Source organism: Hypomesus nipponensis, chromosome 8 (assembly GCF_054491055.1).
Source record: "Hypomesus nipponensis isolate SF chromosome 8, ASM5449105v1, whole genome shotgun sequence".
Lineage (NCBI taxonomy): Eukaryota > Metazoa > Chordata > Actinopteri > Osmeriformes > Osmeridae > Hypomesus > Hypomesus nipponensis.
Genome location: NC_140368.1, coordinates 8,975,510 through 8,988,257, shown reverse-complemented (window position 1 = coordinate 8,988,257; position 12,748 = coordinate 8,975,510). Strand labels below are relative to the sequence as shown.

General features: G+C 42.4%; 1 protein-coding gene across 1 annotated transcript in view; it reads right to left on the bottom strand.

Moving 5' to 3' along the window:
- Positions 1-4,750: 4,750 nt before the first annotated feature.
- ptprn2 (protein tyrosine phosphatase receptor type N2) overlaps positions 4,751-12,748 on the bottom strand; it is an 85,282-nt gene continuing 77,284 nt past the window's right edge. The window contains exons 18-21 of the mRNA XM_084703685.1: positions 11,254-11,307; positions 9,747-9,811; positions 7,988-8,061; positions 4,751-5,615 (exon numbers count right to left, since the gene is read on the bottom strand). Of these exons, the coding sequence (XP_084559811.1) occupies positions 5,544-5,615; positions 7,988-8,061; positions 9,747-9,811; positions 11,254-11,307 (265 nt within the window). The 3' untranslated portion in view covers positions 4,751-5,543. The remainder of the gene's footprint in view (positions 5,616-7,987; positions 8,062-9,746; positions 9,812-11,253; positions 11,308-12,748) is intronic.

Below are 12,748 nucleotides of genomic sequence, written 5' to 3'. Positions count from 1 at the left end.
CAAGGCAGGAGACTCCCCATGTCCCCACCTGACCTCTGGGATGAGTCCCGGTCATGTGACCCTAGCAGAAGGAAACCTTAGGAGGAAGAAATGTAGGCCATCTGATCTCATGCAACCCTCCCCCTACTCTCATCCATGAAGTAATCATTGATTTTCAGTGACTTGTTTGGTGGGAAGCTATGTAGTGGACAAGTTAGTTTTGACCAATCCACTTGTATTATATCAGCCTGTCAAATGACAAAGACCTCTATTGGGTGTATCTCTCCTTTCACTTCAAGATCTGAACTCATCAATCATGTTTTATTGCCATATGCTGAAAAAAACATATGCAATATTAATAGACGTGTATATTATCAAGTTGCCATAGCAGTATAATGTAGTTTGAAATTGTGTGACTGGTTGATGGATATTGACCATGAATAATATAATGTGTTCTTTCCTCTCTCCCGCTCTTTTGCTGAAAAACCACATGGGCGCTGCGGCCAAAAGCATTTAACTATGGAGATTTGCTGGAAGCGGTTATTATTCCTCCCGGTACAATGTTTTGTTTTTGAAACTCATGAAAATAGCCTCATTAATATTCCACAAAGGTCATCCATCTTAGTGACTTTACAATCGCCGTGGGCATTTTTAATATCATGTTATTAGATGGTGAACGGTATCTACTGTACAATTCTGTATTAAACACGGATGAACATATGATGTTTCACCCTGCCTGTGAAACATGTTCTGCACAAATCTTTAGTTTTTTCTTTGTCCCATGAAGTCCACATCTGTTTCATATAAAACAGTAAACAGTTAAAATTCCTCAAATGGAACATTGCTCTCATATACGGCGAATGCTTTCCACCAGGGACAATACTGTGTAAAAGTGTTAATTACCCTCAACAGATGACAACCAGAATGGGTTTGCCACTGTCCAATGTCACTTTGTGTAAATATAAAGAGAAGAAGAGTTTGTCTTCTTTAATTTCACACAGAACTTGTTCACTTAGGACTACTGAAATATGCTTCCATTTATACAGTTGTACTATTGGATTCTATTTATGCACTTTAAGACTGTATATTCATGTCTCAAAGCAGAAAAACATCAAGTTTTCCCCATGGTCCCACAAGCCTACATCCTATCCTATTGGATTCCTTAAAAATCCAGTTGTATGCCCAATGCTAATACTTTGTGACACATTTGTTAGCACCCTCTTTATCATTGATAATTATGCAAAAGGGAGGCATTGCCGTCGAGCAGAAGAAAGCAATCTTAGTATGCAAATAGTTAAGGTCCCCGTGGAGTGTGCCGATTAGATGTGTGTTGATAAACTCACTTATGATGAGTGACAGTGAGCAATATTGGGGTCGCGGCGGTCAGTTGAGTTGGCCTGCGCTGATGAAAACACTGCAAGTGAAATGCCAGGAGTGTCCCCAGATGCATGATGGGACGGGGATGAAACGGTGTAAAATGTCAGTGTCGCGGCTGTTTGCCCGTTAATAACCGGCAAGGAGGGGCGGGGGGAGGGATGGATGGAAGGATAGATGAATGGATGGATGGATAGGGGCGGATGGGTAATGAGCAGAGATCTGCCGTACGATTGAAGCCATGTCTCTTTTTGTCACATGGCCAGATGTTGGCTCTCTGAAGCTCATCACTTGTCTTTTTACTGCTAAACATGCTGTAACCTTCCACTACAACCTCTTTAGCACACTGTTAAAAGCCATGTTCTGCCCCTGACAAAGTAGTTAACGGAAAATATAATATCTGACATAACATCGACAACTTTAAACTTGAAGGTGGCCTGTGATAGAGTTTGAACTCCATCAGTGCACGTCCTCCAGTCACAGACCAATCTTAATTTGGCTGGAAGTCAAGAGGAACCAGAAGCATACTCATAGCACTATTTACATTCGGTGCTGTGAAAGAACATGTTTGAAGGTCTTTACTCTTTTTTGGTTGAGTGAAATCTCATTTCCAGTGCTTGCAGTTGGGTCCCAACTCAGTGGGAGTCCATCACCCAACCCCTGCCATCATCATAGCTGTATACATGCTCCTCTCTATTCAGTCTGGATCCATTTACTCAGGATCAGCATTTCTCCAGGCACACAGGGGAAGAAAGAGGATAGAGAGACTGGCCGGCAGTGCCAAGTTGAAAAGCGTGTTTGTTTGTGAAAAAAAGATCAAAGGTGGAAAGGCCTTGGACAGACATGAGAGGCTGTTTTAGCAATCTGCCCCACATTCACTCTCCCAACAACAGTGGACGAGAAAAACAGACTTTCTTCTCTTTGGAGGATGCTGGAAGGAGTCCCAGACTGTTCTCTAGCTAACAAACACGGTGGGATTTCCCCAACCTTCTCCATAAGGAAGAACCACCGATATTATTCAAAAGTTTGCCCATCAGCAGGTGTTTTCTTGCTGTAACAAGCAATCTCCCAGATTAGCATTCATGATAACAAGTAGCTTTGAAAAGCTGAGGGGGTTAGTGAAAAAAGCACTTCACTATCGTCGAGCTGCCCAGCCAGTCTGATTGCGCCTGGGAATTAAACGGTCTACCTCATAATTTAACAGACCACAGTTAAAAGTACAAAATCAATTATTTTTGTAGACTTATTGATAATATCTTCAGGGTATTTTCACCCAGTAGGCCTCCTTGAAGCAAAATTATTAATCACATTTCCCACTAACTCCAAACTAGTCAATGAACCAAACTAGGCACTCTTAATGAAGTCAAGAGTGATAGCTCGGCTACTGGGACGTACACAGAGGGGCTATTGATTGGTCTTGTATTGCATTTGCTAAAACCAGCCACAAATGAGACCACAAATGTACAAAGGTATCATGGGGAATACTCAAGCTTGTGTGATTACAATGAATGAAGTGCTGAGAGTTGAGAGATCGTAAAGGGGAGGGATGGAACAGTACTTCTAATGCCTGGGACTGAAAAGGCTCACTCAGCATTCAGGTCTGTGGGGCTAATGGACCTGCTGTATAATCACTGGGCAATCTTTTTTTCCCCCAAGTCAGCTGGTTTGGTTGATGGAGAGATCTAACAACCTATATCCTCTAGGTCTTCATGTTACTGTGAAAACATACTTGTGATGGTTAACATTTTGTTAGCAGCATCAGTGGAGAGGGACAGTAATAGTATGCTAACTCATGGCTAACTACAACGGCAACTGTACTAGTATCCAGTCAAATAATTATCTTTATTTTCAATAAATTCATATACTTTGAAGGAATGAAAGGAAAAATCATATTACGTAAACCAGCAACAGCAATGTCTTATTTTGTACCATTGAATTTTCCAGAGTAGATTAATCCACCCAAATGGGAGTTGACAGGATATCAAATGGTATTGTAGCACTCTGTGGTACCTTAGGAAGCAATTACCCTGAATACATTTCTAATAAACTTGTATCCTTCAGATGATAAGCAATTAAACATGCGTAATTATGGTTCCCATACAGTAATTTCTAAGCTGATTAGGTTTGTGTGCTTTACATCCCAAATGGATGAATATTAATGATGCAGATATGGTTTTCTGGTTGCTGGTTGGTTGTGGAGTTTCTGGCAGCTCGTCTGCACACTGTATGCAAATGAAGCCCGAGGAGGAGCAGGAAGCGTTGTCCCCTGCTATTAGAGCTGTCAGAGGAGGTGTGTGTCTGTGTGTGTGTGTGTGTGTGTGTGAGAGAGAGAGAGAGAGAGAGAGAGAGAGAGAGAGAGAGACAGAGAGACAGAGAGACAGAGAGAGAGAGAGACAGAGAGAGACAGAGAGAGAGAGAGAGAGAGAGACAGAGAGAGACAGAGAATCACACTGAACACAGGGTGGAACCAAGAGGTTTTGTGGGCTGGAGTCACTGCCTCAACAAGGAGGCGACTATTTTTGTTTGAGTTTCAGAGGGAGGAAGGGTGACAAGAGTGAATAATACTTTTAATCCTATTCTTTTTTATTTGTAATTATTCAGACAATAATAGCCACAATTTTCAGCACCATTATTTCCTGTTTCTTAAAAAAGAGATTGACAGAAGTGATATGTGTATGTCTGGTAGTTTTGCTAGCAAAGAAGAACGTCAACACAAAAACACAGTAGCATGTGAGCTCAACAATAGATATTCCCGTTCACAATTAAGTGTTAACCTTGGTATATTTGACTGTTCCTTACCCTCAGGGGGTTAGACATCAGACTGGCAATTTTCTTCATATCCTGGCCTGTCTCCACACTGACAGAGGTAGCAAGTCAACCATTACATCTGTCCAAGCATTACACTTTTTGACCAGCTGAAGAAGGAAAATATTCACCAGGATAAAACTACGGGCTGAATTCACTTAAACTGTCATACTGCAGCTCCTTTAGTTGTCAAATACAATACACGTTTTTTATACAATGTTCTATCAGTGTGTAGTTACATAGTTATGTAATAACATCTAGCTTTGTTCATACCACATACACTTTGCCTCCCGAATACCTTGTGAACCATCTGTGATAACTTACAATCCTAAATTCTAATACTGCAGTGAAACTCCAATGAAGCTGTGATGTTCTTACGTTTTTATTTAGTTACTTGATTATTTTTCTGTAATTATAGGACAATTAGGGTCATGTGTTTTCTACAACTTAATTCCTAACTTCAAATATAATCCTCAGAGAACTATTTTGTTCAATTAAATATTTGGCCTAAAGACAATACAGTGAAAAAGAAAACAAACAAACCAAATTTCTGTAACCATTCAATGGTTTATTGACAATATGATAGTTTGGTTTTTCACACAAAATATATGATTTCCATTGAGGACTTCAGTAAACATTAGATAGATAGAGCTACATAACCCATTAGTTCAAAGTCTATAGATGGAATTGATCTGTCAAGTTGCGCACACATCACAAAATACCATGAATTAAGTGAATTAAACAAATATATTCACATTGTCAATATATTTCTCCTTAATCTGGTGATATTGTTAGTAACTACTCACTACTCATTTATAATATATATTTTAATATTCCTGATATTAACTGTTTGATATAACAAATTATATTTGCATAAATAAACAAGCAAAAGCAGTCTAGAGCAACAACAAAAAGTCTAACAAAAAAAACTAGCAAATTATTAAAACAATCAAACAAAAGGCAAATTTGAAAGGAAACCTCATAGGTATATACTGTCAAGAATGAAGCATTCACTTTCCTAAAGCAGTCTCTTATAAGAGGACACAAATGTTAAGTCCTAGAATACAATATACTGTACACATCAAAAACAACAGATCTGATGCTTGTTTGAGTATAACTGTACACTTCTTTCGGGTCACAATGTGGCAGCAAAACACTTTATCTCATCCATGTGTCTGTCAGTGACACTTGAAACATATGTTCAATAACTTGAAACAGTACATCACAGTTAAAATAGCCCAGGTTGAGAATCTGGCACAACATTCATAGGTGTAGAGGTATAGACGGAGAGAGAGGGAAAGAGAGAGGACAGAGTGTGGACTAGGAGAGGAGATGTTTGAGTCTCAAGCGGGCAAAGGAAGTGTTGCTTGGCGACGCGGCACTCCTCACTGAGGAAGGGCTTTAAGGATGGCGTTCACCTCCTCTGCCACGGCTGTCAGCGCAAACTCAAACTGCTCCTGAGGAGGAGGAGGAAAGAGGGAGAGAGAGGCACGGAGAGGGAGAGGAAGAAACAAAGGGATGGAGGAAGAGAGAGACAGGGCAAGACAGAGGAGGAAAGGGAGGGGAGAGAAAGGAATGAGAGAAAGAGAGAGAGGATGTTAGAGAGACAGAGGAAGGGGAAGAAGACGATGGAAGAGATGGAGAAATAAATTGCAAGAGAGAGAGAGAGGGGGGGGGGAGACAGAGGAGGAAAGGGAGGGGAGAGAAAGGAATGAGAGAAAGAGAGAGAGAGGATGTTAGAGAGACAGAGGAAGGGAAAGAAGATGATGGAAGAGATGGAGAAAGAGATTGCAAGAGAGAGAGAGATAGAGAGAGAGAGAGAGATAGAGAGAGAGAGAGAGAGAGAGAGAGAGAGAGAGAGAGAGAGAGAGAGAGAGAGAGAGAGAGAGAGAGAGAGAGAGAGAGAGAGAGAGGGAGAGAGAGAGAGGGAGAGAGAGAGAGAAGAAACTGTTTATAACTGCCTCTCTTCTACGCTGTCTAGCATGACAGAGGTGGAGGACTGTGAGGCGTTTTTCAGAGTGACAGTTGGTCAACTTGCCCCTTGTACCATATTTCACAAAGAGTGTTTGGACACATGAGAATTCTTCGAACACAGAGTTTGATGTGAGTGCAGTTTGTGCCACTATAGCCAGAGGTGTTTTAGAAAAAGGAGACGTGTGTGTCTAACTTAATGTGAGTCTATGTGTTTCTGTTTGTGTGTGTGTCTGTCTGTGTGTCTACCTTAACGGGAGTCTGTGTGTGTGTGTGCCTACCTTAACGTGAGTCTTTGTGTGTGTCTGTGTGTCTGTGTGTGTGTGTGCGTATTTGAAAGAGAGTGACTCACTGTGCTCCCTGAGGAGCACAATAGGACCGATCGATGTTGGCCCCCAAGACCCTGTGTTTTCACATTCTTCTTTTGGAACCAGGCTGCAAGCCATAGAATAAACTCACAGAGGAGAGGTGGGCGTTTTAAAGAACTTGGCTTAAGATGTGTCATCCCAAAAACCTGCCAAATTCTCATTTTGGCCTAAAGTATGTTCCAATTGATACTTGAGTGTACACAGCTTGAGACAGATAAACTGATATCAGTAAAAATGCTTCCATTTTGTATGTGCCTCCACACATAGCTCTGCACCACAGTTAATACAAACCTACACTTAAAGATGACTTCACAGCTATCTTAACACCAACATGTCTCACAGAATGACTTACATACTTCAACCAGTAGGGGGAGGTCAACCTCTGATACATAAAGTAAGCGAGGATTGAAAAATGGACACACATTTTGCATATCTATTGGTACCCCCAAAAAAACAGAGAGGAAAAAAGTATTGTTTTTATGTTTTTTCTATTTAACCTTTCACAAATAAGGTAAAACTCGTGCCTTTTACTTGACTAAACTGATGAAACTGTCATAAAATCAAAACCCTTGATTTCAATTTTGTAATTTCCAACACTGCATATGAGCAAAGCAATGAAGTGGACTAAAAACGAATGCCATTTTTCAATGAGAGAACTTCGTTTTCACTTTGGATTAGATTTTCAGAGCAAAAGCTTTAAGAATTGACGCTGGGAAAAGCTTTGCTAACAAGCTCAACGTTAAGAGCTGACTCACTGCTAAGTGGAAGACAGACAACACAGTATTAAATCAACTCATGAATAAAACATCCAGATGATTCTTTTAGTGAGCGCAACTTCCAGGAACGCAGTCCTGCCTCCTTCTGCCCTTGGTTTTACTTCATTTTTACTTTTCTAAATTGATTCTAAACGCAAGGCCACAAATGACACTCTTCAAAGGCCTATTTAAGGCCTATTTAAACTATGAGTGTTAACAAGTGTCACGATCTACTGGAAAGTTAAAAGTTGTCTGCTAAGAAATGTTCTACTTAACAGTACTCTAACGTAATTATGTTTAGGTGACTGTATACTTAAATGAGATGTAGCTGTACTGTATATCCCTATATATAGGAAAAGTACAAATATAAATGGCAACTATTTTGTTAGCTCTGATGAGCAAATGAACCAGGCTGTTGTTGAGCAAAGCTCATTAATGCTTCAGAGCACATCTGGATCCCCCCTTAAAAAGAACGTGCAGTGATTGTTTACATACATTGTTTCCTCTAAGTTAACACGCATAAAATAGGCTCACCGCTGCTAGAACGATGTAAACCCCACATCCCACAACCATCGCCCCCTTCCCACTGCTTCCCCCGTCCTCCTCGGCCCCCCTCATCCCCAACCCAGACAGGGACTGTGAGACAGAGAGAGAGAGAGAGAGAGAGAGAGAGAGAGAGAGAGAGAGAGAGAGAGAGAGAGGGTGTGAGTGTAAAAGATTGGGGGTGGACCTTACCTTTGTCTGGACCATGCCGGGTCTTTGGTCTCTCAAGTGCTCCAGGGTAGCGGCAATATCAATCTCTTTAGCACCTGCAACAGACAGCAAATTGGACTGAGTTCAAAGCAGCAGGGTAATCCAGCTCACATCTGTCAATCTCCCTTTTCACTGGCTCCCTTTGGAACTGCACGCCAATTGAAAATTATTACATTCAACCCTCGAAAGACTTGGCAAGAAGCCATGGACTGTTTTTTTAGTAAATCATGTGAATCGACATGGGTCAGAAATAGTAGAATAATGGCATTGATTTTGCATTGAAAAGATTATTTATTTTTCAAAATAGAAATTGTATCTCCAATCTAACTCACTAAACATGTTCAGATGTCAATATTTTCTTAACTGGCGAATACTACTAACTAGTAAATCAACATAGATTATGTTTGAGTAGTCCCAACTGAATAACTAAAACTACCAATGAACTCTGTGCAGAAATCTCTTTCACATTTAGCTTAAAAAAATCAACAACCACAATATTGTTGGAGCCAATAATACAACAGGACTTTTAAGATTCACTTGCCAGAAAAAAAGAAAAAAGGAAGAACAAAAAAAATACGAGTGGGAGAGGGCAGAGGGAGATGGAGAAAGCCCCCAAGCCCTTCAAGACATTTTTGAAAGAGGGTGATGGAGAGAGAGAGGGTAGGGGCTGGTTAATGCAGCTGGACTTGCAACTCAAAGTGCTCCAACACTTTCATGTTTTAGAAGTGTTGGATTCCCAAGTTTAAAAGGGGAGAACAACTCCCCAACAAGAAAAGGGGCTTTTCAGGAGGAGAGCGCAGGATGAGGAAGATGAGGAGGAAAAAGAAGATTGAGAGGGGATTTACGTAACACTGTGGCCTATAGACTTTGGCCTATAGACTGTGGCCTATAGACTGTGGCATATAGACTGTGGCCTATAGACTGTGGCCTATAGACTGTGGCCTATAGACTGTGGCTTATAGACTGTGGCATATAGACTGTGGCCTATAGACTTCCTCCATTACGTTGGAGGCAGATGGATGACTATTCTACTCTCCCCAAGACCAGATGAGCCTCCAAACAAAGGTGAAGTAGAGAGCTAACTCTAGCTTTAGTCCTAGCTCTAGTCTTAGCCTTACCCTTAGTCCTAGTCCTAGGTCTCACCCAAAACCCTTGGCCTTAGACCCTCATCCCTTAGCCCTAGTCCAAGCACAAACCCCAGCTCTGGAAACAGATCTAAACGAGTGACACACAACAAACAAGTACAATGTTGTACTCTCTCTCTCTCTCTCTCTCTCTCTCTCACACACACACACACACACACACACACACACACAAACGCACACAAACACACACACACACACGTACACACATATACTCCCACAACAAAAACACAAAGAGGAAGGTAGATCAGGGGCAGGGGCAGAGTCAAGTCTGATGACCTGATCTGATTAGTTGTGAGATGCCGGGCGGTCTACGATATAGAAAATGGGGGTAGGGCCAGTTATTGTTCTCTGTCATTTCACTAAGCAGCCAATGCATTTGGTCAAACTAATTTGCAGTTTCTCTCTCTTTTCTCTCATTATCTCCCTCTCTCTTTCTACACCTCCATTTCTTGGCCATCCCTGAGTATTCATTTGACTCAGTCCGTCACCCTCTAATGCATCCCTGAGACATTCCGCTTCAGAACGAAAGGCTTTCGCCGTTGCCTCGGCAACTCCTTCACACAAGCAGTGGAGAGTGTGATGGGGAAAAGACTTACCTTTGCCCATTCTATTGAGAACCATGTCGATCAGAATGTACGTTCCACTCCTGCCCGCTCCATCACTGCAAGGTTGAGAGAGAAAGAGAGAGAGAAAGGGAGGGAGGGAGAGAGGGAGAGGACAGAGGGAGAGAGATAGGCGAAGCTCATTAAGGATTCTCAGAAAAGCTGCAGATTGGCCTTAGTCAATACTGAAATGTTGGCCCATCATGAACAAATAAAAACAGTTTGGATGTATTTAAGGTAATCCATTGCACCTTTTATTAATAAGTGCATAAAACAATTTGAATTATATCAAACACCATACGTATATAAGATGAACAAGAACGACACATTATATTAAATATTCAACCATATTTAAAGAGAGGGAACAAACTTTTAAAACGTTTTTCTTTTGCAAACATTCAATAACTGACTAATGGACAAATTGTGCGTGATTTGGAGTGAGTGCATCTGTTGCCCCCCAACTTGCATAGCTATTGGACATCAAGAAATTGTTTTGGGGGGAAGGGGGGGATTTGGAGGTTAGGATAGAGAGGATTATTGAGGGAGGGGTGGAGGGAGGGGTGGAGGGAGGGGTGGAGGGAGGGGTGGGTAGGGAGGGGTGGAGGGAGGGGTGGAGGGAGGGGTGGGGAGGGAGGGAGGGTTGGGTAGGGAGGGGTGGGTAGGGAGGGGTGGAGGGAGGGGTGGGTAGGGAGGGGTGGAGGGAGGGGTGGAGGGAGGGGTGGGGAGGGAGGGAGGGTTGGGTAGGGAGGGGTGGAGGGAGGGGTGGAGGGAGGGGTGGGGAGGGAGGGAGGGTTGGGTAGGGAGGGGTGGAGGGAGGGGTGGAGGGAGGGGTGGGTAGGGAGGGGTGGGTAGGGAGGGGTGGAGGGAGGGGTGGGTAGGGAGGGGTGGAGGGAGGGAGGGGTGGAGGGAGTGAGGGATGGAGGGAGGGGTGGAGGGAGGGAGGGGTGGGTGGGTAGGGAGATGGGGCGAGGAGGGGGCACGGGGGACAAAAGCTTTTAAATGCGAGCACCTTTTTTTCCCATTACTCCTGAGATATCCTTGTGAAAAGCCTCTCTTTGTGCGACCTACGCATTCAACAAGGCTGCATGCTAATTGCAAACAAGGCATCGCACAGGCACTGTAATAAAGGGCTTTAGCCAATAAAAACAGGAGAGCTATTCTGTGCTCCAGAGTTTCATTAAAACCGCCATGGGGGTAGGGCCGGCCACAGTAACCCAACACATAACTAGTCAAGAGGTGGCTATTATTCACAGCCCTGTCAGACTAGGGTTTGATGTAGCCTTGTCATCATAAGCATAGCAAATAACTATCTGTGTACATTTGCTAGCATTGCTTCATAACAACTTCATTAGAATACCATCATTTATTTCTAGTGGAAATACAAAAGGGATTCACTGCTGAATGCTAACTGTGTAAAACGATAAACACCTCAGCATTGCAGTTTACCCTGCTGTTCATCATTATCTTGTCACACACAGCTTGTTGTTGAAAGCATACTTGCCTGCAGTGGACAATGATAGGACAAGATCGACCCCGGTAGCACTTGTTAACCTTTCTGTAATGAAACAGACAAAAGAAAGTTGGGCTGTTAACATCAAGCTTGACAACGTTTTCAGAAAATAAACTTCAGAAAACACATCAACAGTCAACTCTACCATTGTATACAAAAATAGAATTACTTACGAAAAAGGAAGGCATTTGCACATAATTAAAACAAACTTAAGCAAAATCATATTAACAGGAACACATTTGCAGCCTATCAATCGGACACGGCTGTCAGTCATAATCAGTCTGGGACAGAAAAAAGCCCACTTTCGGCCAAACAAAAGTGAAGGGGTGTGGCGTTTAGAACACGATATTGTGACACGTGTGTGTGTGGATGATGGATGCGGGCGGTGTGATGTCATGATCCGCGACGCATTAACCTTGCCCAATTATGAATGTTACACACCAGAGGCGCAGCAAGGGCCAACAAGCCTTTCAGACCTGTCTGTTGCCATGGAAACCGACTACAGCGGTCCCGCGCCTTTTTTCTTCTTCTTTTTCTCTCCCTTTTTTTCTGCTTCTACGTTATTTCACCCCACATGCATCACATTCTCATCGGTGATTCAAATTGTAGGTAGTGTAGTTCTGTGATAATCGAAGACACCGGGGTGTGAACATCTATCTGACAATTAGAGCTGGACAATCAGTTTTAGCTGTCGCAAAAGCATATCTCTAAAGCAAGCATTTGAACAAAAACCCATGTGCCCACGACAGGCACTGGAGTTCTTTGAGAGAGCTGGAGTAGAGAGAGGAGGAGAACTCATGCGAAAACCAAAGGAACGAGGGAAACGGAGAGAGGAAGGGAGACCGAAAAAAAAAAGGAGACAGCGTGCCCAGGCCAGGCTGAAGAGACACAGTTTCCAATGATCACTTTTGTGACTATGCAACTGGGCTCATATTACTAGCTGCAACATCACAAAAATGACACTGGCAACCGCTAAATAGAGAGTTGGCCATAACCGTGAAATGGATGTGTACCATCTGTGTTGATATGAGACACGTTTGAAGCTCCTACGATAGGGAGACACCCTGAGAGAAATACCAAAGCAATTTCACATTGAACATGGACAATTTAGCTTGGAGCTCACTAACATGTAAATGGTCTCCAAACGGTCAAACTAGGTGGACCTACCTCTGCAATGCAGGGGAATAATATGTGTTAGTTATTAATCATTTTGAATTTGAGAGCATTATTTAGGTTCAGTTACAATCAGTTCAGTCACAATCTACATGGTTCGATCCAATAAATGTAATCATACGTAAAAAAACAAAATGAATTTTATAGTTTTTCATATCATACCCCAAATTACACACCCAATTAAAGACATTCATTTTGACACAATACAAGCTATTGCTGGCACACTTGTATAGGTCATTGACATATGGTGCAAAATGATTTCAGAACATTGTACAATTCAAGAACCTGTTAGTCTGAGAGGAACGAGTTTTAA